The sequence below is a fragment of the Gossypium hirsutum genome, chromosome A07 (assembly GCF_007990345.1).
Source record: "Gossypium hirsutum isolate 1008001.06 chromosome A07, Gossypium_hirsutum_v2.1, whole genome shotgun sequence".
Lineage (NCBI taxonomy): Eukaryota > Viridiplantae > Streptophyta > Magnoliopsida > Malvales > Malvaceae > Gossypium > Gossypium hirsutum.
Window position 1 is genome coordinate 2,693,684 of NC_053430.1, and position 26,349 is coordinate 2,720,032.

At 32.7% G+C, this 26,349-nt stretch overlaps 3 protein-coding genes across 8 annotated transcripts; 1 reads left to right on the forward strand and 2 right to left on the reverse strand.

The window, feature by feature from the left end:
* Nucleotides 1-7,155: 7,155 nt before the first annotated feature.
* LOC107929855 (glutamyl-tRNA(Gln) amidotransferase subunit C, chloroplastic/mitochondrial) lies at nt 7,156-10,706 on the reverse strand. Of its 4 annotated transcripts, none has more exons than XR_005930197.1 (7): nt 10,432-10,696; nt 10,300-10,340; nt 9,924-9,979; nt 8,890-8,941; nt 8,718-8,803; nt 8,445-8,585; nt 7,156-7,736 (listed from the first exon to the last, which is right to left on the reverse strand). XR_005930197.1 is itself a non-coding variant. In XM_016861379.2 (6 exons), exons 1-5 carry the CDS (start codon nt 10,633-10,635, stop codon nt 8,728-8,730), a joined length of 429 nt encoding a protein of 142 aa, XP_016716868.1. In that variant the 5' UTR covers nt 10,636-10,706; the 3' UTR covers nt 8,319-8,585; nt 8,718-8,727. The 4 variants fall into 4 exon arrangements, 1 of the variants encoding a protein (XP_016716868.1); XR_005930198.1 differs by lacking the exon at nt 7,156-7,736 and adding an exon at nt 8,071-8,273; XM_016861379.2 differs by lacking the exon at nt 7,156-7,736 and having other exon boundaries at nt 8,319-8,585; nt 10,432-10,706.
* Nucleotides 10,707-11,611: 905 nt separating this feature from the next.
* Nucleotides 11,612-21,523, reverse strand: LOC107929931 (calcineurin-binding protein 1). Of its 3 annotated transcripts, none has more exons than XM_016861476.2 (19): nt 21,387-21,523; nt 21,199-21,273; nt 20,766-20,885; nt 20,622-20,662; nt 20,109-20,320; nt 18,125-20,004; nt 17,625-17,837; nt 16,832-17,491; nt 16,429-16,661; nt 16,106-16,316; nt 15,811-15,966; nt 15,246-15,403; nt 14,944-15,136; nt 14,389-14,744; nt 13,903-14,083; nt 13,354-13,583; nt 12,513-13,179; nt 12,227-12,305; nt 11,612-11,989 (listed from the first exon to the last, which is right to left on the reverse strand). In XM_016861476.2, the coding sequence occupies exons 1-19, from the start codon at nt 21,387-21,389 to the stop codon at nt 11,739-11,741; spliced, it is 5,919 nt and encodes a 1,972-aa protein (XP_016716965.2). In that variant the 5' UTR covers nt 21,390-21,523; the 3' UTR covers nt 11,612-11,738. The 3 variants fall into 3 exon arrangements, 2 of the variants coding, with proteins under 2 accessions (XP_016716965.2, XP_016716964.2); XM_016861475.2 differs by having other exon boundaries at nt 17,625-17,849; XR_001692921.2 differs by lacking the exon at nt 11,612-11,989 and having other exon boundaries at nt 12,405-13,179; nt 17,625-17,849.
* Nucleotides 21,524-22,433: 910 nt separating this feature from the next.
* Nucleotides 22,434-25,250, forward strand: LOC107929862 (uncharacterized). Its single transcript, XM_041118048.1, has 6 exons — nt 22,434-22,438; nt 22,494-22,556; nt 23,031-23,169; nt 23,251-23,379; nt 24,137-24,227; nt 24,974-25,250. Exons 1-6 carry the CDS (start codon nt 22,434-22,436, stop codon nt 25,117-25,119), a joined length of 573 nt encoding a protein of 190 aa, XP_040973982.1. The 3' UTR covers nt 25,120-25,250.
* The last annotated feature ends 1,099 nt before the right edge of the window (nt 25,251-26,349 follow it).

Below are 26,349 nucleotides of genomic sequence, written 5' to 3' on the forward strand. Positions count from 1 at the left end.
TTTATCTATGTTTTCATATTCTATAATTTATATGCATTTCTTATTTTATGGCTTAAAATTATACATGCATATACTTTTTTACATAATTGTATTTATTGTCATCATTGTTATTTGGCGTTTGTTTATTTATTCATGTACACTTGTGCTTTTTCTAAAAGGTTAGTTCTATTTATTTATTTGTATGCTTTGTTTATGTAATCGCCTCGTCATTTCATTTTGCCTATTGTATTGTTGTTACTCACTTTACTTTGCTCACCTCGTCGTATTCGTTGTTGTTTTGTCAAGCATTGACACTAAACATCAAAAGGAAAATTTTTCTAAATGAGGCAATATTTCACGTTTGGAAAATCGAGAAACGTGCCCTAACGTGCTGGGTTTCGATTCCTCGTTCGACTAAATAGCCAAATATCCTCTTAAAGCTTCAAAGTATGGTTTCATTAAACTATAAGGTGATCTTGGTTTCGATGGTTTAGAGTATCGTGTCCTAACGTGCTGGATGTGATATTCCTTCGGAACAAGAGAATCTTATATTTCAATTCACGTTATCAGAGTTTCTTTTAAGGATCGCATTTTTAAAACTCTTCAAATTTTCAATTTTCGACACTAAGACACTGATTAATCAACTAGGTACCAATTTTGGGCGTATCGAGGGTGCTAATCCTTCCTCGTGCGTAACCGACTCCCGAACCCATTTTTCTGAATTTCGTAGACAAAAATCGTTGTTTTAATAAAATCTAAATCGTTTATTAAAAACAACCGTTTTACGAGGTGACCCGATCACACCTCATCAAAAAAGATTGGTGGCGACTCCCATTTTTCGTTTTATTTTCAAAATCCAAGTCGACCCCGTTTCCATCAAAAAAATGGTGTCAACACAGTTAGTACCTGCTTTTCATTATTTTTCATATTTTTTATTTACATGATTTTTGTAATTAACTATCCTAATGAAAATTTCAAGTGGAGGAGAAATTTACAAAATTAAAATATTAAATTTTGAATTAAAAAATGAAATGTGTTATTTTTTTTAGTTTTTATTCAATTAAAATTATAAATAATATTCTTGGGTTAAATCATTTTTAGGTTTAAATTTGACAAATATTCTCATATTGAATCTTAAATTTATTTTTGTTCAACTTAGGCCATGAACTTTGTATTTTTTCTCACATTTGTCTCTGAATTTTTTTGTTCAAATTAGGCCCTAAATTTAACAATTATTCTTGTTGAGGATTGACTTTTTTTATGTCTAAGTTAATCCATGATATTTCTTTGAAACCCTAAATTTCAAGTTCCAATGTAAGCACAATTATTAAGTTCTAATGTAAAAACAATTGTCAAATTCAACACTTTTCTTTAGACAAAGACATTTTTTTTCCACTTTTCTAGTGGTAAATGTTTCTCAGAACATAGAGTGTGAGTCAAACCCATGTTTGAATTGAAATTGAGATAATGATGCAAATTCTTTTCTTCTGAATAAGATGGATTCATATCTGAAATAGGTTGACAATAAATTTTTTCAATGATTAACTTGGGTAAAAAAAGATTTCAAGTCCAAATGTGAAAATAGTTGTCGAATTCAAGTTCTAATGGGGGAATAATTGTCAAATTTAAGGCCTAATTTCGACTATAAAATGTTCAAGCCCTAATGTGAAAATAGTTGCCTAATTCAGGCCTAACTTAGACCAAAAAACTTTGAAGCCCCAATATAGGTATAGTTGTCAAGTTCATGTCCTAATTAATGATTTAACCCTTACCCTTAAATGGAAATAATTATCAATACCAATCAAGCTAAGACTTAATAGGCAATATTTTTTTTTTGGTAGTAAAGTAGAGATCGAAATATAGAATTAAAGTTTACAGTGTCTCATGGTGACTCGCCCTTCTTTATCCTTCTGTATTTCAGCCAAAAGCTCCATAGGTGGTTGATGAACAATATGCAAACCTATGTCATGCTCCATGGCCAACTAGCTAACCTGTCCGTTACAATATTCCCCTCCCGGCAGATGTGAACTACTTTGACTTGCCATTAAGGTTTAAACATCCCCATAAACGCTCGAGCCAAAGAACTAGGAGGTGGAGAACCGGAGGTACCCTTAAGCATTTTGACAGCCCTTAAATTATCCACCTCTACAATTAGCTTCCGATATCCCATTGAGCAAGCCATTGAGGACGCCCCAAAGTTGAGCTTCGAGAGTGGTTGTAATGCCATTAAGTACATAGCTGTTAACCAACCCTTGCTATGGAACCACACATCGTCAAATCTCTTCGTCTTCGTCTTCTTATTTTAGGTCCTATTTTTTTTTATAAAATTTGAGAGTGATTATATTTCCTTTGAATTACATTAAAAGCAATCTAAATTATTATCTATATATTTTTTCCATTTATTTTCTTTATATAAGTTGTTATATCTACTTCAAATATTAATCATGCATGTTTTGCCAATAACTATAATATAACTTAAAATATTCACTTATCAGCATTTTAAAATCTATGATTAAGTTCAATTCTTGGTTTACTTTTGGAGGACAAAATGTTCAATACTTGTTAAAACATAGAATCTTATGCAATCATAATAATTTTTAGCTTTTTTTTCTTTTAAGTTTTTGTTTTCCTTTTCTTTTTCATTAAATTTTCACTTGCATTCAAGGGTGTACTTGCCAACCCCTAAAATCATTTAATTTTTTTTAATTTTTAAATTAATAAAAAAAATTGCACTTTGACTCTCCTAAAAATGATAAAAATTTGATTTAATCCTTTAAAATTTATAAAGATATAACTATTTAAATAGTAAAATTATATTTTTACTATCGTAAAAATTATTATTTAGTTTCAGACTTCTAAAGAAATTTTCTGACTTCGCCTCTACTTGTATTGTATAAAAACATCCAATTGCAAAGTCTGTTATTCACTATTTATTATTTATTTATTTCCAAACCTTTTATAAGAATCGGATATTTATAATTTTAAAATCTAAATTTAATTTTTTAAATTTTGAATTAAATAAATTATTTATTGAAATATCAAATCCGTTATTGGATTTGGATAATAAACATTCAAATTTAATATGAAAAAAAAAGTAAAACATATAACATATGGTAATTAAAATGTCTAAATTTATAATATAAATTCACATTATCTATTAAATGGCAAAATTATGAGGTTTTTAATTGTTGAGGAAGCATTTGATTGGAATAAAGATGGGTTTTGGATTAGGATGACTTGCTTGAATCTTAAAAAGCTTTTTACTTTATTGGAAGATAATGTACTAAAAAATATTCAATTAATGCCAAGTTGTTTCTATTCGAACCCTTTTATTTGGAGTAATTGATAATGACAAATCCGCCAATTAAGTTGAACCAAAAGTCATGGGTTGGGTTAGGTTTCTACTCTTATAATTACTATCTCTTTCACTTCTAATCAAACTTTAGTTTAAGATTTTAAATTTTTAATATTTCATCCTATTTATGTATGAATTCATTAATTAGTTTGAGATGAATTTGTATTGATTTTTTTGAATTAAAGTTGTTGATTTAGTCGTAATTTAGTTGGGAATTTATGAATTTTTTTTAATATTTAACTTTTGATATTTGGTAGCTATTTTGAATCTCGATTAAATTCAAAATTAGGGTTTTAAGTTAATATATAGAAAAATTGTGTTTTGAACCTCAAAATAATAAAATATTAATTTAGTCTGTAAAATTGTATTTTATCCCTGATTTCAACCCTTGTTTGGAGTCGAGTAATGTTAAATATTTCTAAGAGAACAAACTACCATAACATTTGCAAAACTCGAATCTAAAACTTAAAATACATCAAGATTCTTGCCAAATGACTCGAACAGTGAACTAATGGAATCGTTCCATGGTAGCGTGTTTTCTGCAATTCCTCCAAAAGTGCAAATATATAAAAGCAAAAGAGAAAAGGAAATTACTTGAACAAGTCCCTTTCGTTTTTCTATTTGTCAATTGAACAAACATAGCAAATTGCTGGTTTTAGGTTTAATAACTGTGGGCATTGGGAAATTCATTACAACTTTTCTTTTAATTGGTCGGTTTTCAGGCAACTAGGGAGAAAGAAAACAAAACAAATTTTGTAGGACATGCACAAAAATCGGAATACAAGTTAGGAGTTGGAAAAGCTTTACCTTTTTCTCTTCTTTTTTTCTTTTTCAAATTAATTATAAATTACATTAACATTAATATTAATTTATTTTTTTTTAACTTAACCGACGAAAAAATTTACTCTAAACTATATGCATATTGCAATTATTAAAATTAGAGATGATAACAGAGTGAAACAAAGTAATTTTTTGCTCTCGAATTCTAATTTAGTATTTATACCTTGCATCTCGTTTTATGTATAAAATTTTATTTTCTTTAAAATTTCAATACTTGAATCTAATAAAAAAAAGTCAACTCTACTCTCCCCAAATATTAAATAATTTTTATATTAACAAGTATATATAATAGATAAAATTTTATAAACTTTTAAAAGTAATTAGAATATATAAAATTAGTTATAAAATTGAAAAAAAAATATTTTGATAAATTCTGTGAGGTGAATGACGCAGATATGATCAGAATCTTATCCTAGAAATTTTAATGAAAACTCTCTGTCCTACTTTGAAATCAAATTTTTAAAAAGAAAAATTAAACTATTTTTTTCTAAATTCGAATTATATTGGAACCCGTCAAATTGATATTATCTTTGTCATCTGTTAATTAGGGTTAGTTTAACATTGTTGCTGAAAAATGTATGGTGTTTTTAAGATGTTTAGTTTAAAATTTTCTAAGTGTTCAATATTATTGTAAAAAAATATTGTGAAAAGTTAAAATATCTATTTATAATATTATGATATAAAGAAAAAATTAAAATAATATTCAAATTTATTAAAATATTATGATATAATTTTAAGAAATTATTATAAATTATTTCTAAAATCTAATTCAACTTAGATTATAGTACAATAATAATTTCATGAGCGATAGAATAAGTGACTCAAATATAAAGTATCATTTTTTTTCACATTGTTGCTGTCTGCGGTGCCTTATTATTATTTTAGTATTAACAAATATTCAACTTAGATTATAATACAAATATAATATGATAAATCATTGTTAATACTATCAAATGTGAAATATAAAATTTAAATACTTTTTGAGTAATTAATATAATTTTTTTGTAAAATTTAATTTATATATTTAAATTATATTTAAATTTTACAGTTAATATAAATGAAGGGTAAATTTATAATTTTACACCTAAATTGACTTCTAATTTAGCTTGAAAAACTATTTATTTAACATTTCTTTTTAACATAAAAAATGGATTAAATTAAAAAGACATAAAGATAAATTTAGCTCTTAATATTTATTCATTTTGACATTTTGGCCTTATTTTTTTTGGGGGGTCATTTTGACTCTCAACCTTTAAAATTTAGTCAAACTAATTACTTTTGGACCAAAAACTAATTGAACAGTTAAATTTTGATGGCATTGACGTGATAGTTCATATGGCTTTTTATTTATACTTCATGCTAACCTGGATAATTTTTTAAAAGTTTTTTTGAATTTTTTTGAAATATATTTATTTTAAAATATTTTTTATTAATATGTTTTGAATTTTTATGAATTATATATGGACTGTCATGTAAGTAGTCACATCAATATCGTTAAAATTTTAACATTTCAAATAGTTTTTTATCCAAAGACAAACAATCTAGCTAAATTTTAAAGTTTAAGGGTTAAAATTACCCAAACAAATAAAGGCCAAAATATCAAAATAAAAAAATATTAAAAATTAAATTTATCATTATGTCAATTAAAAAATTAATATTTTTCGATCTAAACCCTAAATATACCTTAATATCCATAAGTAAAGGAAATGGGAGAGAGCTAAGGGTGAGTTGGTTTACTTTGCACTTCCCACCCTATTAATTATAGAGGCCCCACTCCATTTATCATCTGTTCAGAATTTTGGTTTTATTTTAAAATGGAATTACAAAGGCTGGGTGGATTTTTAAGTTGAATGCATTGGCATCAAATTATTAGGGTTAGTAAAGAAAACTGGAATTCATTGGTTTGAATTTGAAAATGGGTTATTGCATTTTGGGGGGGTTCTGTTTTGTTGCATTCACAAAAATGTAGGTCCATTATTCATATCAATGGGGCCTATATCATTATGATTACTACTATTCTCACCCACTTGTCAAACAACTACGAATCAACAATCCTTTGGTACATGCATGCATATGCATCTCTCACAACATAATTAATAATTGGGTTAATTGCACAAAAGGAATTTCGCTCAAATTTTAAAACATTTTAATTCCATCTTTAAATTATCTAATTTTATATTAATAAGATCTTTTTATTACTAAATTTTATTATTTAACTGTTAGATGAAACACTAAATTTTACGTGATATGATTTAAAATGAAGTAAAAAAAAGAATGTTGTAAAAATTTTAGTTGTTTTTCTTTTAGTTTTTTAATGTTAAAATTTATGCGCAACATTTTATTTTTCTTTAAAATTTTTACTTTAAATTATGTCATATAAGATTTTATGTGGCATTTGATGGTTAAATTGATGCTTTCAATAATGGAATGATATAATATCAATAATTTAAAGATGTAATTAGTACATTTTGAAAATTGAAAACCATTTTAAAATGACGATCATAGTTTGAAAATGACTAATACAATTAACTCTTAAAAGATTTTAAAAAAATAAATAAATGAAACACAGGTCATTATTTTAATTTTGTAATAATCCATATATCTATATATTAAGAGAATTATTCTATATACTCCCAATGAAATAAGCGGATTTAAAATGTCAATCATGTCTTTATAAAATAAAAAAGAAAAAGACACATGATAACATTTTGAAACCAATTGTAAATTGAAAGTGTAGAGAATAATTATCCTATATACCATATAATATATAGGATAATTATTATCTACATTGACAATGAAAATTTTTATTACACAAATAAAGTTATCCGTAAGTTGTATTTAAAAAGAATATATATTTTTAGTTTATTTGTGGAATTAAAAAATTCTGGAGGGCTACTATGTGGTGCCTTTTTTATTAAAGCATTTCACAATTTCTTAATCTCACTGGTAAAGTTTTTCAATAAGATAATTATCCTATTGAATTAAAAAACAAGTACATAGTGAATTTTATTTATTTGTGTATATGTTACCACATTCTAAAACCATGGGACCCTTTTAACCAAATTGTGTTGCTTTAAACTTGTGATTCTCAATGATCATTAAATCTATAATGGCATGCCGAGAAAGATCTTACTGAAAAAGTGCAGGTTTCAGCATACTCTGTTAAGTGACAAGTAAATGATGGATACTTGCATAAACATATTGACACCAAAAGACATGTTGATAGTATATATGATAGTTAACTTATTGTTGCCCAGCTGAGCAGCATTTGGAGCTTCATGCTGTAGCGGTCGGTCACGATTCCACTGGTAGGTTGCACTTCACAAGCGTCTTTACCAGACCCAGACCTAGAACCAGCTACAGGTCTTCTGTTTTACTATGATGTAGAAGGCAATCTCGGGACTTTGGGCACCTATGTCATCACCAGAAAAGGGTGACAATGCCACTATTTCTACACAACGGCTGCTGCCTTTGAGCACCTGACATGGGTGCTTTCCAAAGTCCCAAGTTTCTTATGCAAAAGTAATGTCAGACTGTAGGAGGAGAAGATTGATGATAATTGCTGGAAGGAAGCAGAAATGCCAAAGAGAGTTAAGGTGCTATACAGGGAGGGATCCACTTACATCTATGTAAAACTAATATGACTTTACATACTTCCATAACTTTTTTTATGATTGATATTTTAACAATCTAATCATTGAATGTATCAATATAATTGTACTTGCCACACATGTATCATTTCGAATTAATCCGATATTTTTATCATATCGATCTAAAATATTGTTTATATTAATATATATTTAACATATGAAAGTTTTTTTTATATAAAACAAATAGTTAATATTTTTTTTTTACTCCAAACTTGACATACATGTCCTATAATAATGGAACATGAATTGTGACAATTGGATTGTTAAAACATAAATCCTCAAAAGAAGTTATGAAAGTGGGTAAAACCATGTTAATTTTACACCGGTATAAGTCTCTAGCTAACCAGTATAATAATGACATTCAAGATCATGAAGAGCTGTCAATCGAGCTCGTGGTGCAGTGGCAAAAGACTTGCGACCTACGTTCAATTGGACAACTCCTCCCCCACCTTTTATCAAAAAAGAAAAAGAAGTGATCGAAAAAGTCATCTCCATGACTAAACCAGTTATTACATTAAATCCTCAACTGGGAGACAACATGCCATCAAGTTTCCTTTCCTAAGATGACTGATTTCAACAGTTTGCTTGCAAAATAAAACACAACAGAAATAAATGCTCACCTACATTGAAAGCATCAGGAAAACCCAAAATCCATTTGTTACAAGAGAAAGCTTCCTTCCTGCCCTCCTCATAGTACTAAATGTTCTCTTGCAAATTAAGATGCTCCCTTTTTCTTAAGTGTATGAATGGCTCTACTTGTTCTGCACAGAGACATCAATGCATGAATATTATGTGGTGAAATCATGCTCCTGAGAAGCAAATCTAATTGATAACCTGAGGTCATTTTTATGAAATTCAATTCTTTGGGAACCAAACTGAGTATAATATAGTACCCAAATAGTGTCACTCCTTGTTCAATACTTTAGGAACTTTGATATATGGCTCCTCATAACTTGGAACAGACGCTATAAGCGCTTCCCTGTTTAGAACATACCCAAAGTTAAAATGACTGGACAGTAACCCCGTGGAAATTTACAACTCAGAAACCACAGTGCAGGTGCTCACTTGTTCTCAAATGTTTGAGGGACATCTTCACGCAAATTATCACCTTCAGTGTCTGTGAATAAATAGAATGGCAAAAAGCTTGTTAGAGCTTAAGATTTAGAAAAAGACACATCTATTACTCCACATTAATTATACATTCAATCCGTAGTAGTTTTACAGGGGTCAAATTATGCTCTTAGTCCCTCTACTAAACTCAAATTTCAGATATAGTCACTATGCTTGAATGTGGCATGATTTGGACCCTTTCTTTTATAATATCATTAGTTAGTCTAAATATTTAACACCGTTAACGATTCTGGTTAAAATGATGATGTGGATTTTTCTTAACAACACCCTTCTAACACAGAAAAATAAATCAGCATCATGAGTTAGAAGGGTAATTTTAAGAAGAAGTTCCGGAATATTGACTTTAATTTGGCATAATATGACTTTTCTACTTCTATAATGTGATTAGTTAGTCCAAATAGTTTAATAGCAAGTAAATCCCAGCTTTGAGCATAGTAGAAGCACCAAAATCATAATTTAGAATAGAGTTGGCGAAAAACCTTGTTAGAGCTTAATATTTAGAACAAACTGTATCTATCACTCCACATTGTCAGTCCCCGCTTTGTTAAGATACCTAACTACAACTATTACATTTTTATAGGAAAGAATACTAGACCACCATGTAGATTGTAGAGTGTTTAGGACAAGAAAGAATACTGCATGAAAACTAAAACAGACAATCAATCAACCGTATAAAATCTACTTTACATGGTGCATATATAAACATGCTTTATCTTGCTGGAGAAAGAACAATTTTTGTGCCTTGCGCCTTGGACTATTAGAAGTCCTAGGACCTAAAGCATGGTTTGCACCTTTGCCAAGATTGAACCAAGCAACTGTATAAAAACTACCTTTCATTGATATGTCAATAAATACCTCAATTAAGCTCGATTAGTTCTCCTTCAAACACGTATCAGAAATGTACAGTGCAATAGCAACACCAACAAACAAGAAAGAAATACCAATTTATATAAATGAGTTCTAAGTACCTGCTCTAATAGCAGGCTCGACATTGTCAAGATCAACAGCTTGAAGTTGCCCAAACCTGCAATAAAGAACCCAAAACTTAAAAGAAAATTTCATCTGTTATTTTTCCAATCTTCAAGTTGTAATGTGATGAGAATTACATCCTCTGAGCTAATAAATGGCGATTACATCGTTGATTATAAGTAAATACTTGGAGCATAATAACCATAAAGTATTTCTACAAGCTTTATCTTTACAAGAATAATGGGGAAAACCTGATAAATAATAACAGCTAAAAATCATTAATAAAAACCCAAGACCCAGCACCCAGTTTGTAGGGACATCTCCAAATTACTTATCGAATATCAATTTCGACTTAAATTGAAAAAAAGAAATTACCAGTCTATTACTTGTCCAATTTTGGGAGCAAATTCTTCAACCTGAAACCAAAGGAAAAAAGGGTTGAAGAAATCAACTTCAGCCAAATAAATAAATAAATGAGAAAGTGAATAAAAATAGGGCAAAAAGAACCTCATTTGGGGCGAGTGAAATTCGAGCAGTTTCAGCCAAGCCAGGCAAATCCGGTGGCTGCAAAGAAGACCTTGTTTTGGTGGAGAAATTTCGGATTCTGAGATTATTTTTAATAAGAAAAAAAGGGTTTGAAGCAGAACCAAAAGAAGAAACAGTGGCTTTAAAATTGAAGTTTGTGAGCATCAGCAGAGCTCTGCTCCCCATTGTTGTGATGCCTTTGGTTATTGGATTGGAGAAAGTGAAACAGTAACTACCACTCTTATCTGCAATGTTATCGCCATGAATTGTGAAATGCTTTTGTTAATTTGGGTTTCAGGCCCAGAAGCAAATATTGAGCCTAAATTTTATTCGGCCCAAAATATTATTCTTAAAGGGTTTTATTGACCCAACATGCCTAAATTATCCATTTCACTGTACACGTCTTAAATAAAAATACTATTTCAGACTGAATTGGTAAAGATTTACAAACAATGATTGGCAAATAATAGAGTAAAAAATTTAAGATTAAAATATGTTAAGTGCACTGTTAACATCATTTCACTTTCAAGGGAAGATAAACCCAAACCTACCTTGGACACGATGCTATTGAGAAGCGTGGTCGTGATAACAACCACTACTTTATAAGATTTAAAATTTTAATAAATAAGTTAATTAAATTTTAATTTGATTGGCAATAACATTATTACTAGTATAAAAAATTATAAATTTAAGTGCATTAAAACGATGATTATAAAAAGGATTCATTCTACATAGTCCTTTTTTTTTATACCAACACAATTTTTAGCCGCTATCTCTTTTAGATCATTTGTAATATATATATATATTATTGTGAACTTATCATTAGATTTAACAACATACATATAAAGGTATCATATTTCAGTGGTACAATTATAATTTTAATTCCTCTTAAATACTAATAATTTAATTTAATTCTTTTTAATCTCCTTATTAAATAGGAAATCTATATTTTTGACCCATGTTAAAAGTTAAAAATTCAATTTAAACTATTTTAGTATAAAATTTTAACTTTAAACTCCAAACATTTTTTTTATATAATTTTGTCTTGAACCCTCATCACATGTCATGTTATATTTATAAGTAAATTATTTTGTATTCATTGAACGTGCCATCTTCTTATCATATACTACTTGTAACGAAGTTAAATTTTGAGAAATTTCACTAAGCAAAACCATTGCCCCTCCGTTTTCTTTGCAATTATAATAATGAAACTCAACCAAGTACAGTTTAGTTTCAATTGTAACAAATGTATGACACTTTTTTTACAACAATCAATCCACTATACAAAATCAGCCTTTGTTAGTATCATCTCCTTCGTGTCCAACACTGCTCCTTCCCCTTTCCCCTTCATTGTTGTTACAGGGATGAAGCTGTGGAGCCACGAGTAAGCTTCTTTGACCCTCACTCGACGATGGAAGTGGATTGGCAGAATGTCTGCTATCACTTTCAGACACTACAACAGGTGGCCCCGATGTCACCACAGTTGTTTCCGCTTCACTGCCTCCACCATGACTTGCTGCTTCTTTGCCGCTACTGGCAGCTGGAAGTTCATCAGAGGTTATATTGAGTTGGGGAATGTAGTCTCCAAGTTTTCAAATGGTAAAACATAAAGATAAGAAGACATGGGGTTTATTTATCTCTTCTATTCAAATGAACTGTTGGATAATAAAGCTGCATTTCCATGGATGCTAACTGTGATAGGTCTACTAGACATCGAACCATTTGAAGAAAAGAAATAATAAATAAAGTAATCGATTGCTCAAGTAGTAGAGTTAACCTGTATGGCTGGATGCAGCAATGCTAGTGTTCGTATTTTGAGGTGCTGAAGAAGTTGCAGCTCCCCTTTTCATCTTCAACTGTGGAACAAAAGAAGGCCAATCAGTAAGTTTTACTCATGCTAACAATTGTTTTGTATTTCAGTAGATATTTAAAAGTGAAATCCATTAAACCTATACCATTTTTCGTTCTTGAAGAAGAACTACAAGTACAATCAAAGCACTATCCAAGAAAAAAGAGGATCTTGTGTGCTCTAGCAATCTAAAAAAGTTTCTAAACTTTCACACCTTAGCATTTTCTTCACAATATTTTACAACGACCGAGATGCTGGCATAGCGGCCATTCAACAGCGTATAAGCCCACAACAAAAGCTTCCTTGGATTGCTTAGATCAAGAGGTTCAACCCCTTCCATGCTCAATGGAAATTGCTTTTCTTTTACTAGTCGAGATGGCACTAAAGAAAGGTTGAGACTGGATGGGAGCATTACACAGGAGCTCTCGCGATAGAAATTATATGAACTTCTAAGCAAAGAGTTGGCAGTCTCCAAATCTCCATCAGAAGCTTTCTTTATCACAATATTATTAATTTTTGCCAATGTTGGGTTCCATTTTGCTTGGAGACTTTCCAAATGAGTTGAGTCCTCGAACGACGAATTCCATATTTCATGTGTTTGCAGATCAACACAAAGCTGCTGACTGCTTTCCACGACACCATCTGTTTGTTGGCTAAGGGTTTGAACCTCATTCGAGAATCCAGATTGCAACAGAGTGATTGATGCCAAGCCAATTATAATAGAACGATACCAAGCACTAGAGGCATGCCTGCAAACTTTGGCACAATTACTATTTGACAATTTTGGGTTCTTGAACCGTTTCCGGATCCTCTCATTTATTGCTTCAAGTGTTTCCAGTTTTCCATTTCTTTCCAGCGACACAATGTACTGGTGAAGATACCTGAGCCAAGTTCACCAACTATTAGAATTTTATGAAAAGGAAAGACACTAGTTATGTTACAGTTGAAGGACAGGCAGTGCAGGTTGCCTGATTATCACATACTAAAGCTTATATGCTAAAGATTCCATGAATTCTAAGAATTTGTAAATAACACACTCAGAAAACATGCTTTACCCATATAAACTGCTTTCGGATATTTCTGGACTTCTAATCTCAGGCAAAGAGCAGATCTCAGGCCATAAGGTACCCTGTTCCATAAACAAACCAAATATCTTCTCTAGTTGATGCTCAAAACTAGATGCAGGATCAGTAGCAGCAGTCTCAACTTGATTAATAGATAAAACTAGAGCCTTGATGTGCCTCCCAAGTGCCACTGGAACAAGATCTTCAATGCACAAGGAGAACTGAGTGCAAAAAAAATCAGATAACAAATAGTATTAACCGAAGGTATGACTTTTGCAGTGATTACACCTAAATAATGTAACTGCAAACATAGATCTTTATTCCCTTCTTTAATTCCCTCCCCCCCCCCCTTTCTTCACGATCCTTAAAGAGCATGCGTGTATATGTGGGGGAGGATAGGCAGGCTCCAATAGGAAATGATACTAGAAACTGTTTATCTCCTGAATCTTGTTAAGAATAGACGCATTGGCCGATAGGAGATTTATGTTCTGAACAAGACACACAAAATCAAAGTAAGTTTCTAAAGGATTGAATGGTTACCCGCTTATCAGACCGGAGGGAGACATAAGCCCGGTCAAGAGTACAGATATCTCCAGTTTCTTCCAATAATTTCAAATAAAACAGCAAGTATTTCCGGATGCAAGTTATAAACTTTCTAGAGCTCTCTGGTAAGTTTACTTCAAGGGCCTTCTTGTTCCCAGCTAAGCCTGGTGCTTTGCGCCTGATTTTTTTCCCCAAAAAGGAACATACAAGAATGAAAGAGATTAGATCCATATAATAACAGCCAATAAGTCGCTAAATGTATTATCAACATCAAAGACATGAACATCTTAAAAGGATACCATATTGAAAATCATCTGAACCATCAAAAATCCCGATTCTTAGCATTCCCCGCCCCCATCCCACCCCAAAATGAAAATGGTAAACAATGAAACTTGACTGGTCCATTAAAGCAGAGAAACGGTTCAATATCTAGGTAATGACAATCTAATTGCTTGGAACATAAAATATAGGTTGCAGCCATACTTTCCCTTTTTCACCATGCCATCAATCTCCCACATGTTTATTGTAAAGCATGACCGAGATGATCTGAAGCAAAAAGAAAGTTCGTCTTTAGCCTTCTGCAAATCACCTCTGCCCCCCTTTTTATATAATCCTTGGGCGAGCATAAATCTGGCCTTATGAAAATGTTTCAGATCTCCTCCAACACAAATTTCCAGGGCGGAAAGACAGTCATTGTAGAGCATGTTCCACACCTCCTCCCTTTTCTCTGTTTTGTCCATTTTATCTTCTTCCAAAAGTGAAGTTTCAGGAGTTATTTTGCTGATAATGTCCATTGCAGCATCCTTCAAAGATTGACTGAAAAAATACGTTGAGAGAACCTAGAACACAATCAATGAGAGTTCAGTTGATAACTATTATCTGGTGAACTTGTCAACTTGTACAAGTCCAGAAACAAAAAACTGTAAACTATTAAACCATGAGAGATTCAAGTTAAAGAAGTTAAAACGGAGAAAGAAAGGCAAATAATTTAATTTTACTTGCTTGGAAGAGGGAAGGAGGGAGTGGGATTAAAGAAACCTTTAAAACTTCAACATTTTGTTTTCCACAGTCCCAGAGTAACTTCAAGCGCGAAGCATGCATCCTGTAGAAAGGATCAACAGCTGATGGATTCAAAGCAATGGCTTTATCATAATAGGACAACGATGTCTCATATGAGTATCCAAGCTTCTCACAGAGTTTTCCTATGTAGAATGCATGTGACCAGTCCTGCCTATAACATAATGGAGTCAGCTGAAGGTAGACATCTTATGATGTTAATTCTAAAAAATAAAAAGTGAGATAGAAAGTGGAAAATTAAGAATCCAGAAAAGCAGAAGTACTTGTGCATTAAGGCTTTTTTGAAATGCCTCATGGAGTTTTCACAGTATATCCTCCAAACTGCATCCCTTGAGGGCACAAGTGATCGCTGATCATAGAAGGGAACAACATTCTGAAGGCTGTCGTAGTACACTAATGCCAATAGTTCATGTATCTCACACTAGAATAATGCAAAGTTACACAGTAATTAGCAATAAATTGATACAAATTAAGCAAACATATAAATATAAACCAAGAATAAAATTCACATATTCTCTTTATGACTGTCGATCTCTATTAAGCCTCATACTAAACAAATGTCCACAGCATTTTATTTGTATCGAGGAACCTCCCAAAAAAATAAACAAAATAAGTGATAACGTAGTGAATATGCTTTCAATGGGACCCATTCTTCTTCTATCCCTTCTTACTAACTCACATGTTAAGATCTATTGTGGTGTGGTGTACAAATTTGAGAAATGACATTTGATCACCAGTATAAGGAATATAAACGTCAAATGTCCAAGAATGACAACTAAAATCCAAACCATTGTCCAAGATGCATATGAATCAATGGCATAGAGTTACCTGCTGCTCTGATGTCTTAGCCAAAGCCAGACTTATTAATAGACAGCGCCTGCTTCTCCTCCGACTTGTCTCAACTCTCTGAGGCAAAGTGATATTCTTCCTCCATCCTGATACATTTATGTGCTTACTCCCATCATTTAGCAGCAAATCCACCTCCTACTTAACAGAAGCCAAAGAGAATTTTGTAAACAATTTGATCCCATTCTAGGAAAATATAGAAAACCACATTATGGTAAGGTTTTAACAGTCTGTGCATCATTCACTAATAAAATGATGGCATAAAAATAAATCTTGCCTCGTCATAAATATTTGCAAGACGTTGCCAACTCTCAAAGCGTAGGGGGTTATAGAGCAGGTCATATTTGAAGAGGTTTGCATTTTGCTGAACAAATTCTTCCCCTTCCTTGGTGAGAACAAAGCCAGGCCATTTATCAGTTGCATTCATTTCTTCAGACTGTGCTAGGAAATAATAAAGATTGCTATAGACATCCAAATATGGCTCAGAGCTGCAACCACAATTACACGCAAAGATAGCATATCGGTGAAGTGAAAACATACACATTTAACAATTGACAAAGAAACAAAGAAGCATACTATCAGAACAACACAAATACAAACCTCCGTAATAATGATGCCTTGTACTGTTTGAGGTTTCCTCCGTCAGGAAAAAGCATCTTTGTTACAGTCTCCAGATAACCTTCAGATCCAGCCATCTCCGAAAGTTCCTCCTCGCATAAATCAGCATCAAAAAACTTATCTATTATGTTTCCAGCCAAAATTTCTTCAGGTGGTTGAGGAAAGTGTTTACGTATGGTTCTTAGCACTCTGCGAAGTTTGACCAATCCAGTTCTCTGAAACATAAAATAATGTAACTGAGCTAATGTCACCTAAATCATAATTAGATAATAACTTTAATAATTAATATATATAGATAGATCCTCTTGCATACACATGCATAGGCCCCAGTGCATTCAAGTTTGTGTCAGTTTGTATGAGTTTGTGAAGAAAGAAAACTACTTACAGAAGAAGCTTTTGCAGAAGGAAGAATATATTGGAAAACATCGGCACATTGTTCTTTAGTCTGATAATCACCACGACTAGTATTTTTGTGCACAGCCAGTTCATCATCATAAGATGAGTCAGATCTAAGATTAAGACCATATAAGCAGAAAAAGCACTGATCCAAAGCATTATCTATCATTAGCTCAAGTTCCTCCTTTTCATCTTCGCTGAGCTCATCATCACCTTCATCAAGCTGATGACCACATTTTTCTCCAAGATTGATTTTGTCGACATTAGTACATTGCTTTTGAAGTGCTATTGCATTGTCTTTCTCTTGGCCAGAAAAAGATAGAGTTCCTTTAGAAGTAATCCCTTCAATATCATCCTTCATTGCAGTAATAGATTCAGAATTATGAGTTCCACACATTCTCTCAACTTTCTTATCTGAACTTATTTCATTTTCTGATGTTTTGAAATCATTATCATTGCTTGGCTGCCTGTCATCTGGACTTATCTCCCTGCTTGAAGAGTTAAAACTGGATTTTAGCTTCATATCCAAGGCCAAGAGATGCTTTATTGCAAATTTAAGAAATGTTGCTTCCTCCCCTTCACCTCCCTCACCCGCACAACAAAGCCCATATTCAGCAAGCAAGTCATGAGTGGCTACAATTAATTCAACCTAAGACAAGAAAACAGCAAACAGAATTTAAAGATATATAGATATGCAAACAAATGCTGTGAGAAAAAGAACAATCAATAGAAAATTGAGCGAGTTGCTATTTCTTCTTCATAAAAACTAATGGAAAATTCACCTGGCTTTTAACAGTTACTGAAGAGTCAAGGTGTTGAAGCTTGCAGAAAGCAATGGCTGCATCAATGAAGCAATTACTTTGCTTTTGTTCCAGTTGATCAGCATTTACTTGCATAGAGGATTTCTTGCAAAGGACATTGTTTGCAATGCTGTACATGATTGCCAGAAGCAGTGATTGAATGTCACTAAAGATGCTAACTAAACCAATGCCATTCTGCAAGCATAGCTAACATGAAGTCAAGATGCAGTATAGGGAAGTAAAAGGAAATATTCTACTTTAAATATTAACCATGAGTCAAAAACAGAAGAAATATATTTCTCAAATATTGAAGAACTATGATCATGTTAAGTTGGTTAAAGTTTCTGATAAAGAATACACTCCTCAATCCTATTAGCAACACATTCATGGATCTTACTTGAAGTTCATGGATTCCAGAGTAACTAATACTAAAGCTACACAAACATTATATCAGGCATTTCTGCATGGAAAATAATACTTACAGACTCTCCAGATTGATCAATGAAGTTTTTCACTTGTGAAACACATTGTAAAATCTCCTTGACTTCCTCTGTAACCAAGTCATTCCGGTGCTTGCTAGTACCGTCACCTGATACCATCTCAGGACCAGAAAGCATTTTTGACACCGACTTCTGATGAAAGGCTTTACCAAAAGCGACACATTCACCCATTCCAGCTAGTGCCATGAGTATTTGAAGCTTTCGTGTGTGACTAGTCAAATACACCTCCATATCCATTGGCTTTATCTTCTGACAAGCTTTAATTAATATATCTAATGCTGATAGTTCAACAGGGGTAACACCATCACCCTTTGGGTCAGATGCCAGTGAAGGTGATAAAGAATTGGCAGAAAAAAGAAGAGGAGCAAGCAAAGTTACACATTCCACGTACACCTCTTTCTCAATCATCTCACCTAGAGTCTTCTCCAACAAGAAATCAACCTTTAACAAATTAATTTCATGAAGAATCCTTTCAACAGTTAGCTCTTTAGAAATCTTACAATGTGGCAGCTGCACCATACAAGAATTGTCTGCATTTTCATTCTTTGCCAAAAGTGACATGGAAATGCAGAACTCCTCGTAAGCTTTTGCCTTGTTCCCATCCTGAACAGATAACTTTCCACTCAACCAGAAGTAACGAGCCCAGAAGGGACTTTTGTTGGATAACAAGGAACTATCTAAATGTGAACTTTCACAAATGGAGCTATCAGGTGATATTGCATCAGTCCCTTGGAAGCTCTTAAATGAACAGAAATTCTTATTCCCAAATGTCGAATGAAACGGATGATCTAAAGCTACTGATTCAATTATTTTACAAAGATGGTAGGATGCCTCTGATAAGAATTCATTGGAATTGGAAGGAGAAGACCCAATGTCATAATACAACTCCGCGAGAAAAAGACTACATTCAGGAGTCCTATCCTGCCCCCAATTCCTTAGAAGCTTCTCCAACTCAAGGAATTTGACATGCGCATCTCGACACACAAGGCTTTTACTTGCAGCATGTTCCAAAAGCAAGTGACCAATATGGTAAGCACCATAATTTTTTGAAGTTTCTCTTACAAACTTAGCAACATCTCTACTTTCCATATCCAAGGAATTAGCTTGATCAGCACATGAGACAGAACAATTATCAATATCTTCAGAATCTTTGCTGTCTGGTTTACTGATGACAAAAGGTTCAAGTAATTGAAGCACAATCTTGGCCAAATCCTTACCTGCAGTAAAATCTAATTCTTCTTTGCCAGGTTTACGGCTCCTAAGACTTTCAAGACGAGTACTCCGTCTCTCCTGTGGTTGTTCTTCCAAAAGATTTGATTCTTTTTCTTTCGAGTTACTAGCTCTTTGAGAGTCATTATCATTGGGAGGCATGCCTTCACCACTAGGAGGTAAAGTAGGTTCTTTCTTTTCCACAGGCTCCATCACAATTTCGGCACAAGGAGGGAAGAGAATGCTTAACCTGACATCCCCAGATCTGTGCAATTTTCCAGTCCCGACCTCAGAACCACAACCATTTAGCGGAAGTAAAATTCCCAGGAGTCCATCAATGAGAGCTGCCCAGGAAGCTTCTGCAATTTGCAATTCTATGTTCTGGTTCAACTTTTTGAGTGCAGTACCTTCATCTAGATTCTCATCAGGTGCTTTTCTCTTGTCATGGAATTTAAGACGTACATGTTTAGGTTCCAGCTTATCTATACCTCTAGGAGCAAAAGGAGCTGATTCTGTTTCCTCAATTGTATTTTTGACATGCAAAGCACGAGAATGTGATGGCCAATGCCTTAAAATCAACTCTGCAACAGAAAGGCATGCAACTTCATCACCAATGGCAATGAGAACTTCCAACAGTTTCTCCATGCAATTCCCTGACACACAATATAAATGGATTGTATGCATCATGAAAGTTGAGCAGACAGAGCACAAAAAGAGAAGCAAACACAGGATACGACTGAAGCATATAAATACTCACAATTATTAGGACTGCACAAAAGTCCCTGCTCAAAAGCCCAACGTGAAATACTCAATGAACCCATTGAGCATGATAGAGTCCCCAGCTGGTTCCAGACAACCGAATCTTTGTTATCAATCTCTACAGCTTGAAGATAACAACGCAAAGCACTCTCATAGTGACCTGAACCTTGTTGAAGAAAAACAGTGGCAAGGTTCTTCAATACCAAAAATCTGCACAAAGCTAGATGAAATACATTAACATTTATGCTTACTAGATTTAGATGTCATAATGAAACATAGAATTAGCACATAAATCTAAATCACAGAAATTTTATTTAATCAAACCAGAGCACCGCTTGAATTAATCAACACTATTATAAAATGAAACCTTAACAGAAATTTATAGGACACAATTTACATAAAACTTCAAGCCAATGACTTTAGGTGTAGTGCTTTGCATTCTAAGATCAAAACTGTGCAAGGAAACTACTTAAAAACAAAGTGAGATATAGTCCATGAGATAGATCTTAACTTGAGTTGTAACAGATGACCATCGGTAGTATTGTTATCCACCTGAATAAATTAGAAAAAAAGAATAATTATTTTAAGGATATAATATATATTTATATGTTAAAGCATTTGCAGCTGAAATATATTTCATGGAACAAACAGATACTTCAGCATTTGAAATAAGAGGATCTTTCAAAACGGATTCTAACAGTTCGCGAGCCTTTTCATAGTCTTTAGCCTGTAACTTGAGAAGCCCATCATGGTAAGCTTGTGTAAGATGGAATTCCTGCAACAAATGATTCAAGAAATTAATTTTATTCTTTGAAATACAAAAAAGGACCCTAAATTCATTCTTTAGGGAACCAAAAAACAAAGCCTTCAAATTGTTCAACCAACCCCAAAAAATAATTCACAGAATCACAACAGCAAAGCAACTTCTTGTTTTTTCCTTAGCTTTATCAAACTTGAGATTGACATTATGAACATAAATAAGATTCAAAACAGAGGCCAAAATGAAAAAAAAATGAAATTTGGAACAGAATTTTGCTCTAATTAATTGCATTCAATGTCACGCTTATGAAAAAGAAATAGGAGCACACCTGGGCTTCTTTAGTAGGAGCTAAGGGTTCCCATTGGCCTCTGGAATCTGTGTCGTTAATAGCTGCAATTGAGAACTGAAACAGACACAAACACACGAAAAAAACAAAGTAAATTTAAAATTTATAAAAAAAAATCACTCCTCTCGAAACCAGTCAATACAAGATTAAAGAACCAAACGATTACGCACCATTTTTTTTTTAAACTTCCTCGTACGACAGCTGCCTTGAGGAGACTCTTCGAGTAGTTGCTGTTTTGGGGGGTTTTTTGTTTGCTTCAGATTTAGGCGGGTTCTATTGTTAGTTTATCGGGGGTTCTCAGGTTTAATATTTTCACTTTCTCGTTAGCAATAAGGGAAAATAAAATAGTTTAAATTCTGCTATTAGTCCCTGTGTTATGTATAAGTTGTGTATTTACTCTCTTTTTTATTTTGGTAATTTCAGTCCTTGTAATTTTAGAATGGTAGCTATTATGTTAAAATATGCCATAAATCCCTGCATTCTTCAAAAGTTTTGAATTTAGTTCTTATATTTTTATTTTTAGGAATTTAGTCTTATTTCTGGGGTTTTAAAATTCGAGTCTAATTGTTAATGCTATTAATTTTTTTGGTTAAATTTATTGTCGTGACATTTTAAAATAAAAAAATTCATTTGGTAGCTATGTAACTAAAAAAATAAAATTATAATAAACCTGAATTTAGCAAAATAATTTTAATAGTGTTAACGATTGCACATGAATTTTTGAAATTTGAAAAGTAAAAAGACTAAATTCTTAAAAATAAAAAGTACATGACTAAATTTTAAATTTACAAATAGTACAAGGACATGTGGCATCTATTAACCTAGTTCTTAAACTCATTAAGTCAAATTCTATTGTTTTCAAAATTTGATACAATAATCATATTATTACATATGTAATATCAGGTCAGTTTACTACTATTTATATTATAACTAGAAATTTGAAATTCAAAAATATATCAATTAAGAACGATATATAGACAAAATCTATAATTTTATACATGATATATTAACTACTATCATTCGGTTAAGAACAAATTTTAAAATTGAAAAAGTAAAAGGAACTAAATTTGACTAATTTGAAAATTATAAAGACTAAAATTAATTCAAGTAAAGTATAGTTACTAAATACAATACTTGCTCAAAGTACAGGGTCTAACCGCAGAATTTGACCAAATAAATTAGCATAACAGGTCCAGCCTTCCTCCCAGAAGAAAACGATGTTGTTTTAAAAGGCCTAAACGCCATACCTATACGCCTTTCATCAAATTATGAAATAGAATTTTCACTGCGGTGACTGGAACAGAGATTCAAACTGAGATCGATCAGAGTGTCGGATTCCGGTCAGTACTGTCAAATTCATAAACTCTTAATGAAATTTTTACATAAATAATTGGGTTTTGGGAGTTTTCTTTTTTTTAATTCATTTCGAATGGGGAATCTTAATGCTCTTTTAATTTTTCTTTTACACATTTTGACGAATAGTTGGCGGGCTTGAAAGCTGAAAGCTTTTGCTTCTTGGCATTAATTCAATTATAATTTTTTTATTTTTTTTCCTACCTGTGATTTTGGTGTGCCAGATTCAAGATCTTGAGGAGCCAAATTTTCTTCTTATCTACAATGCTTCATTCAATTAAATTCAATTTCTTCATCCCAATCTATATTGTCATCTTCATTGTTAGCAGCTCAATCTTCAGTCATGGGAAAATGCAAGTAACCTAAAAAAAATGATCAATTTTTGTGTCAATCACTTCTTCGATCTTTTTTTCACTTGTAAGATAAGAATGTCGCTGTTTTCCCTTCTTCTTTTTTTGCAGGCTAGACGGCGCCGTTTTGAATGTTGGAGAGGAGCTAAAGGCGGAAACTTTGTCGCTTAAAATGGGTTCTCGAGTCTATAAACTGCAAGATCTGAAATCATTAACTTGGTACGAAGTGAAGATCTCGTATCCAGCTTCCGTATGTAATTTCTTTACTATGATTTTGCCTATTTTTGGCGTTTTCAGTTTCAAAAGCTGAGCTTTGATTTTTTATTGAAAGATTCCCGCTAGTTTTTCTTTGCAACTGAAGAAAGGGGATTTAGAATCTGGGTTAAACAGGAACAGAAGATTGTTGAATACAGAGAAGTTGATATTCAAGACTGATAATCTTGACTCCATTAATGATCAGGTTTTAGCCTATGCTGATGAACTTTCTTTTGATGCAAATTTAGTCTCCAATGTTTGAAATATTATATAGAATTAAAGTAGTTTTATATGCTTCTGTAACTTTTTGTACGAGTTCAATGGGTATATTTCATGTTCCATTCTCATTGATCATTGATCATTGATCATGTATGTTGAAGACGGTATTCTTGATCGATATGATAGAGATGTCGAACCAATTCAGAACTGCAGTATATGACATATACAATTATATTGGTAAATTCAATGATTGGATTGTTAAGATATTAATCTACAAAAAAAGTTACGGAAGTCTGTAAATCTACTTTAGTTTTACATTAGGATTAAATCACTATTTGGGGTCTGAACTTGGCAACTTCTCCTGCATTGGTGCTTAAACTTATTTTTTGTTCAAGTTAGACCTTGAACTTGGGCAATTGTTCTCACATTAGAGCCTGAACTAAACAACTATTCCACATTGAGGCTTGAACCTTTTTCTTTGTCCAAGTTAGTCCCTAAACTTGGCAATTTGTCCCATATTGTGACCTGAACTTGGCAATTACTCCCACATTGGGGCCTAAACTCGAGGGTTTTCAAGGACTAACTTGAACAAAAAGAAAGTTCAAGCCCCAATGTGAGAAAAGCTGTCAAGTTCAGGCCCCGAAAAGTGATTTAACCCTTTACGTTAATGTAAGATTGTAAGTGGATTCTTCATACACACACACACACACAGAGTAATGCTAAAGAAGCTCGGTTTTGCTCAGGGCGGATTGCACATTTTGGTGACTGTGGAGCCCGAAGGTTTTGTGGCAATACCCAACACAAAGGAAAGAGAGTTCATCATCTTCAATATAGGTAAGCCAACTATTTCCTAGCTCCTTTTAGCCCCTTTTGATCCTGCAGAGGGTTCTTTGAAATTGGTTAGGGGAAAAGTTAGAAATTTGTTTTAACATAATCTGATGAAAATGATGGAAGGAAAAAAATAAAGCAGATCCAGAAATAAATGCGATAATAGGTGGTGGTTGTGATGAAAAATGAATATGGTTGAAGAAGACGAAAAGTGCACTGGTTGAGATAAAACATCACAGTAGTGAGTAGCTAAATAAATTCAAAAACTTACCACCCATTTCGAGAGTAGTTTCGGTTTTCATATGCTATGACACCTTGCTAGTTATGTTACTACGATATCATATGCTGCTTCAGTTGTAGGACCTAGTACATAAAATGGCTGCACGCCGCTTGAAAATACCATTCACTGATATATCACACACCTAGAGACTAGTAACACATTGCAATTAATTCACAAGTGAGGCCAATGCGCACGGCAACTTGTCATTGTATTCTGAACCTGATTCAATCTTCTTCAGTACTTCCCTAGACATTTCGTTTTGCTGATTCACAACATTTCCACATGATATTGAATAAGCCATCTGCATCATCAAATGCAACCTGTTCTGGCATTTGCTTGTTTGTTTCCATCTCTTTCGGCACTCGTTTATATACCCCTTTGACCCATCCTTCTCATGCAAACACCAGTTTCATATTCACAAGATAAGATGTCTTATGCTTAGTATGCTAATAAGCTCGATTTTATTTTTCAGTTTGCGATGAACTGTTGTTGGGCATCCCTTACTATGCATGGTGGGTCGTAGCCTTTGTCGTGCTGTGTTTAGTATCGGCATTGATTATTCCTACTTATCTGCCATCGTATCTGCTACGAGACCAGAATGTTGCCAAGCAATCTTGAGACATTGTCGTTTAAGATGTATAAGTAATGATTGTATGATTGCCACCATTTGTTAATTGTTTATGTAAGAAGAATCGTTGCTGTAACCAAATTTTCAGAAATGTAGCTGAACCAACTCTTGGGAATGTCAACCATTTTTGCCTTAATCATCGTTTATGTTCGGTTCAAATAACCCTTTTGATTTGTATTCAAGTAAAGCCTTTATTTTCAAGTGGGAGGTGTATTAAGAGTTCACTTGTATCGGTTAAATATAAGTTCAAAGATCAACGGTTGGCTATTTTACTAAATTGACCAAAAAAATTTTAATATTTACAAAAATGATCCAAATTCAAAAACAATCACCAAAATGACCTCAAATGAACAGTAGAATTGGGTTTGGGTTTGTCAATGGCCGGCACCAACTTTTATTTTGCACCCATGATTGCCTAATGATTGTGTTAGGCTTTAAAAAATTAATTTTTTTAGTTTTGGCCTGTCAATGGCCAGCACTAGGGTATTTTTTTTAAATCGTATCATACTGGTATACAAAAATACTAGTATTTAAAAAAAAATTTGGTGCTGGCCTGTCAATGGCCTACACCAGTATTTTAAAAAAAATTCAATTTTTTTTGTGCTGGCCTGTCAATGGTCGGCACCAGTATTAAAAAAAATTCAATTTTTTTTTGTGCTGGCTTGTCAATGGCCGGCACCAGAATACGAGTTTTTAAAAAAAAATTCAAATTTTTTCGGTGCTAGCCTGTCAATGGCCGGCACCAGTATTAAAAAAAAATTCAAATTTTTTTATGCTAGTCTGTCAATGGCCGGCACTAGAATACGAGTTTTTTTTTAAAAAAATTTATGCTGGCCAGTCAATGGCTGGCACCAATATTTAAAAAAAATTCAATTTTTTTTGGTGCTAGCCTGTCAATGCCCGGCACCAATATTAAAAAAAAATTCAATTTTTTTGTTTCTAGCCAGTCAATGGCCGGCACCAGTATTTTAATTTTTTTTTTTGGTCTTCTAATGGCCGGCACCAGATTTATCAAATATATATGTATTTTTTCTTTCATTTGAGTTTTTGTTTGCTTTAAAATTTTTAGTTTTTTCTTTGTTAATAAGAAAGCGAAATTTTTTTTAAGATGAATTCTCAAATTTTGTTTGTTTATGTTCATTTTGATGGAGAAATGATAACTACAACTGAGGAAGGCTATGTATTTCGAAGTCGGAAAAAAATAAGAATGAGATTCAACA